The 6,055-nt window shown below is 41.1% G+C and overlaps 1 protein-coding gene and 1 pseudogene across 3 annotated transcripts in view; one reads left to right on the forward strand and one right to left on the reverse strand.

Moving 5' to 3' along the window:
- Nucleotides 1-6,000, reverse strand: part of ZNF618 (zinc finger protein 618) — a 178,238-nt gene extending 172,238 nt beyond the window's left edge. For 2 of the 3 annotated variants that reach the window (XM_023223774.1, XM_023223775.1), the window contains exon 1: nt 5,875-6,000. In XM_023223774.1, coding sequence (XP_023079542.1) covers nt 5,875-5,907 — 33 coding nt within the window. In that variant the 5' untranslated portion in view covers nt 5,908-6,000. The remainder of the gene's footprint in view (nt 1-5,874) is intronic. The other variant, XM_023223776.1, reaches the window with a different exon arrangement.
- Nucleotides 5,978-6,055, forward strand: part of LOC111550359 — a 25,078-nt pseudogene continuing 25,000 nt past the window's right edge.

Below are 6,055 nucleotides of genomic sequence, written 5' to 3' on the forward strand. Positions count from 1 at the left end.
ACACCATGAGGTTGGATTTCAAACTCTGGTCTGGCTGACCTCAAACCCAGCTTTCCATTTTGCCAACTGGGGTGGATTCGGAAAATTTCTATGCATCTGACCTAAGGCCTGGCCTGGGGGGGATTTCCTGCTGATGCCATGTTTTCGGCTCAGAAATAGATTTCATTGCCAGGCCAACTTTTACCTCTGATCTCCTTCCTCTCCTCAGACCCCAGCCTTGGTTCTGGCCACCTGCTGCCTTTTTGCAACTTCATCCTTCTCTCTGGCAACACTTTATTTAAAATGCACTTCAAAAAACAACTGCCTCCCAGACTCACACTTCTTGACTTCAACAGCTCACAGGGTATGACACATCATCCCAGAGTTACTAGCCATCATTTGTCATTTTTAACTACAGCACAGTGGCCTAACCCTGGCAGAAGACTGCTTTGGGACAAATAAAAGGTAAATGTGGGCCACTCTAGCCAGGAGAGCTATATGGATGGAACTCATCGTCACTATAGGCTGAAATGCCTCAGAGCATGTGAGATTCAGATACGAAGTCCCACCAACAAAACCAAGAGGTCTGAAAGGTGTTGCTACCCTTCTGGGGTCAGCCAGTGATGACGACAACTGGTCCAATCCTACGGTGTCCAATATGGTAGCCACCAGCCACATGTGGCTGCTGAACAGGGGAAATGTGGCTCGTCAGAATTGAGATGTACTGTAGGAGTAAAATACATTAGATTTCAAAGACTCACTACCCCCTAAAAGAATGTAACTTGTCACATTAATAATTTTCATAGGGATGGCTTGATGAAAGGATAGTATTGGGGACATACTGAGTTAAATATGTTAAAATCAATGGCACCTGTTTCTTTTACTTCCTTTAATCCACTACGAGAAAATTAAAAATTATATATGTGGCTCACATTGGGGGCTTGAATTATATTTCTATTAGACAGCATGGACCTGACACATTTAAAAGATGAGGAGACTAAGACAGAAATTCTGGGATTTTCAAGGAAGTGACCACACACAAAAATACACACCGTGTTTTTGTCTGATTAAATTAAATATAGCACAAACACAAACTCTCTAACTCCAGAAAAATTTCTCTGGCAATTTAAACTAAAAGTGGGGAACAAAAGACAAGGACTCTACACACTTTAGATCTCCTCTCCAGCAAGAAGGCCTTGCAAAGATACTGCCTTCAAACTTGCATCTGCCCTTCCATATGTCCTTCCAGACTCATCCAAGGCCAACAAGCTGGGGTATGTGCCTGGGCCACCCATGTGGCTGAGCTTTCTTCATAGGTGGCCCTTGAAGTGGGCTCAACCAGGGGCTCAAAATATGTGGCACAGGACACCTAACCCACAGGGTTCACCTAAAAGTTAATTGAGATAATAAATGCGAAAATAAAGTATAAGCAATAAAATGCAGTATACCTGCAGCACATCATGGCGGCTCAGCTAGTCCAGTACCTTTCAAACTCTCTTGACCGTGATCCACAGGAGGAAATCTATCTCACATCACAAACATACATCCATAAATATAAACAAAAGTTTCATGAGAGGATACTCACCTGTACCCTGTGCTATGCCTCTGCTATTTTTGTTCCCCTATATTCTATTCTTGTTTTTAAAAAATTCTGTCTGTGATTCATTAAATTGATTTCACAACCCACTAATGGCCCATGATTCAAGGTCTCACCTGGGAATGGTAATTAAGAGGTACACTCTCCACTCTTATTTACATTGCTGTTTGGCCACTGCACCCCACTCTCTAGAATATGGGAGTCAGGATATGGCCTCAGAATCCTCAACACAGTGATCCAGGCAGCCATAACCAATTCCTTGGAGTTACATTCAGAAATGAAACCTATTCATTATTATCCTTGATCTGATCCCAAGTGTTCATTTTATAAATGCAAAAATTGAGGCTCTGAAGGAAAAAGTGATTTGTCCAAGGTCACACAGCAAGACTTTGTGGGGGGTAGGGCTCCCGAAAAAAGCCACTTCATTTTACATCACCAGAAAGAAGGTACAACTGACCCAAAACATCACAAGAACAAGAAAAAAATTCAAAATTTCCTCATGACCATGAAAAGTCAGCTCATATACATCCAGTCAAATATGGCAAGGAAGTTCTTATCACCCACCAAGGAGAAGACGTAACGATTCTGAGGTCAGAGGAAGCAGCATGCCAAGAGCTGAGTCAAAAGTGAGAAAAATATTGTATCTGACACTGGAGGAGTTTTAAACCCAGTTTCTAAAGTGAAACAAGCCATTGGTTGTTTATTTTCTAGGACGAGGGAGAGGTCAGCCTTACACTGACCAGCCATCTTTGTTGCTTTCCTTCTGCAAAAGCAAGAACCCTTGTTCAAATTCACCTCTGCAGGGCTGGAAGAATAAGCAAACCTCTTTTCCTAGCTTGCTCCAAAGTCAAACTATAAAGCAGGCCCTTGAAATTTCAAACCTTATTAGAAAAAATTAAAAAAAAAAAAAAAAAAAAAAACCTCCTTAGGCAGAAAAGCAAAACATTAAGTAAAAAGAATCTCAACTGTGAAACTGAATATAAATGATCTTTTGCCAAAATAATTCAGCCCATCATCAAATTACCACCCCTCAAGTCCAATTTATCAGATATTTTGCCCAACAATCTAAGAGAATGTGGTGAACAGACAGGAGCTAATAAAAATTAGCTCATATATCCATTTCTGGTCACAGGTCCACCTAAAATAGGAGGTGAGAGAGCCAAGGCCAAGGTCAGATCTCAATCCAGAGAGAAACACCAATAGAAACAAAAGAAAACTGGCCCCACCCCCAATAGAACCATCATGCACCTCTACTTCCTTTACAACAAACATGACTAGAATAACCAATTTAAAAAAAAAAAAAAAATGTCTACAAAACCAGAAATGATTTTCAACTTCTAGCCATAGACAACAGAACAAAATTTCAGCAGAAGGAATGAAGGAATCTGAATTGTGTCAGGAGATCCAGGCCACACAAAGGGACGTGCTGCAATATTTTTATTCCTTGCACCAGAAATAACCTGTTATCTGCAACTCTGACTTTTTCTCAGATGCCCCTACCCCGCTCCACCCCTTCCCAGCCCATCTCTCCTTCATCACTGCTAAACTCAGGCCTTCTGCCTCATGAGGCCTCCAGAGTCCCTTGGAAATTATAAATTCCTTGACCGTCCTAGTCATCGGCCTAAATAATTCAACAGAAAAAAAAATTTTTTAATTATGCTGCTTAAAAAAAAAAAAAAAAAAAAGCTCATTCCAAATATGTCAGAATGTGACCAGTCAGCCCTGAAGGATTTCGTTACTAAAAAAATAAAATCTCCCAAATGCAATGGCGATGATGGGAACTGTCAAACCTCTGCCATTGTCAAATATATTTCACAGAGATAATATATTTGACTTATTGCACTTAAACATCCAAATTTCCACAAAACCGGGTTGGGAATCTATGGACTGGGGCCACCAGTTTTTCCAAGACCAGCTAGTGGCTGGCAAAAGGGGCAAAGGGTTTGTTTCCTTTCTTGCCCCAGGTGACCCATCACCAATTTCCAAGCCAAGGTCCCTCCAAGATCCCACCCTGCAAGTCCTAACAATATGCTCTTTTTGGACAGAAACATTATAACTTTTGGGGGGTAGGCTCAAAATCCCCAGCAAGTTCAATCAGATACTAATTTATCACAAAATCCTTCATCGTTGGGTGGCTACTTTATTTTCATCTGTCAAATTTCAATTCAGTCAATATTTATTTGCCTTCTTAAATTTTTTTTTCTTTTTTGTTTCACCTTAATTTGATTCATTTTAAGGCCAAAACCTCCTCATGAAATATTGTTTGCATATATGCTTTCATATTCCAAAGGCAAACCTTGGGTTTGGCTTTTGTTTGTATTTTGATTATTTTTCCTTTATTTTGTTGCTGCTAAAATCAGCTGAGTTGGTGTTTTATCATATTTCTTCAGCAAAGTAAGTGTTCTACCAAGGAAGATGGATAAGAATTAGAATTTTCATCTCCTTTTTGCCCATCCTTCTTTTATCTTTTTCTTGTTAAGTCAGTAAAATTTGTGCATTTTTTTTTTTTTTTTGGTCACAAGCCCCCCAAAATGATCAAGGCTAATGGATTTTTTTCCCCCTTTGAAAGTAATCAGGTTTTTGAAAAATAACAAATATTGATAAACTACCAACCCCACATCACAGTCAAAGAGGCCTGAAACCAATCTAAATTTTTTTTAAGTAATAAATTTTTCAAATTGGAAGAGTGAACAAGACAGAAAAGGGAAAATTTTCTTCCTTACCAAGGATTCCTCAATCCTTGTCTTCATCAATTGATTCAGTTGCATGTCATAAAAAATGAGCTTCTGTGAATCCACTGTTAGTTTTTTCATAATAATGTTAATTATGCATATCTTATTTTAATGGCGGTCTCTCCTACAAATCTGTGGGTTACTCAATTTGTATAATGTATGAATTTACATTTTTTCCATTGAATATTGCTCAAAAAAGGTCCCTGACATTTTCTGGATAAAACAACAACAAAAAAGAAATGCCTAGACCTTTCAGGAAACAAAATCAGAAAACAGTCTTAATTATTCCATCAAAACAAAACAAAAAAAATACCCACACACAAAACCCAACAAATAGAGAAAAAAAGAAAGAAAGGATTTCACTGTAACTTTTCCCGTTTCTGTTTTCTTTAGAATCTTAGGATTTAAATGCAGTAAAATGTAAATGCAAAATTAAAAAAAAAAAAAAAACTACAATTTTTGGGTGTGTCCAAAGCCAACATTTTAGGGTCTATTTTCTCTTTTAAATCCTTCCTTCGTGGAAATAGAAAAACTTTAAATATTGCCAAATAGAGAAATTAGTCTTTTTTTGCCCGCTGAGCTAAACAAGTTCCAAATTACAATGAAGTACAATTTCTAATTGCTTCATAAAGCCAATTCTCTCAGTTTTCCCTAAACTCAACAATTTCCCTCCTTCCTTTATTCCAATTAGTTTTTTTTCTCAAACTAAAATGAGTTGGGTACCCAAACTGACTTTGCTTTTAGGAGATTTTTTGCTTTCTCCCCTCCAAGAACTGAATTCATTCAAATTCCAGCTTAATTTTCATTTACATATTATCTGGATTTGGCTTCAGAAATAAAAATTGTCTCCATGCTTCTGGAAAGATCAAAGTGAAAATTTTCACCCGAAAAAAGAAAAAAAAAGAATCTCTTACCCCTCCACTGCCTGGTAGTGCAAACTTTTGAAAAAATAAGAAATAAAAAATATTTCTTTTCAATTTTAATTTCTTTTTTTATTTACAAAATAGTATCCTCTAGGTGGCGTCGTTTTAATGGGAAAAAACTACCGTTTGAAGAAAAATTAGAAAAAAAAAATTGAGAAAGGAAAATATGGCCTAAAAAAAAAAAGATTGTTGCAAAAATGGGGGATCTGGGGGGAAAGACCTCCCGGGGGGTCATCGGGGACCCCGAGCGCAGAGAGGGTCAGGGGAAAATTGCAAATTTGGGGGGGAGGGGGCAGAGCTGGAAGGGGTTGCATTTTTGCAAAATGTGAATTGTCCAAACTGAAATGGCTGCTCTGTTCTCTCGCCGCTTTGTTTTCTGGGCTCCGGTCCGAGCCCGGGGCCGGAGGGGGCGCTGGGTGGGGGCCCCAAAAGACCCCCTCGTCACCCCCACCCTCCTCGCACCCCGCAGCGCCCGGGGGGGTGCTCTCCGGACCCCGACTCTCCCGTTTGCGCCCACAAAAAGCTCGCAAACGTGCCCAGGCACTTTGCATCTTGCAAATCTTGCAATGAAGTGGCGCAGCGCCCCGGGCCCCGGCCCCCCGGGGTCCCCCGCGCGGTGCATGCCCCCGGCCCCTAGTCGTACCTGCGGAGCCGCCGCGCCGCCCGGCTGGTTCATGGGTCCGTGCGGGAGGAGGCGGCCCCGGCGCGTCCTGCTCCTCCCGGGCCGGGCTGCTGGTGCGCGCACAATGCCGCCGCCGCCGCCACCGCCGCCGCCGCCGCCGCCGCCGCTCCCTCCTCCGCCCGCCCCGCTCAGGCCGGGGGGG

The sequence above is a fragment of the Piliocolobus tephrosceles genome, chromosome 14 (assembly GCF_002776525.5).
Source record: "Piliocolobus tephrosceles isolate RC106 chromosome 14, ASM277652v3, whole genome shotgun sequence".
Lineage (NCBI taxonomy): Eukaryota > Metazoa > Chordata > Mammalia > Primates > Cercopithecidae > Piliocolobus > Piliocolobus tephrosceles.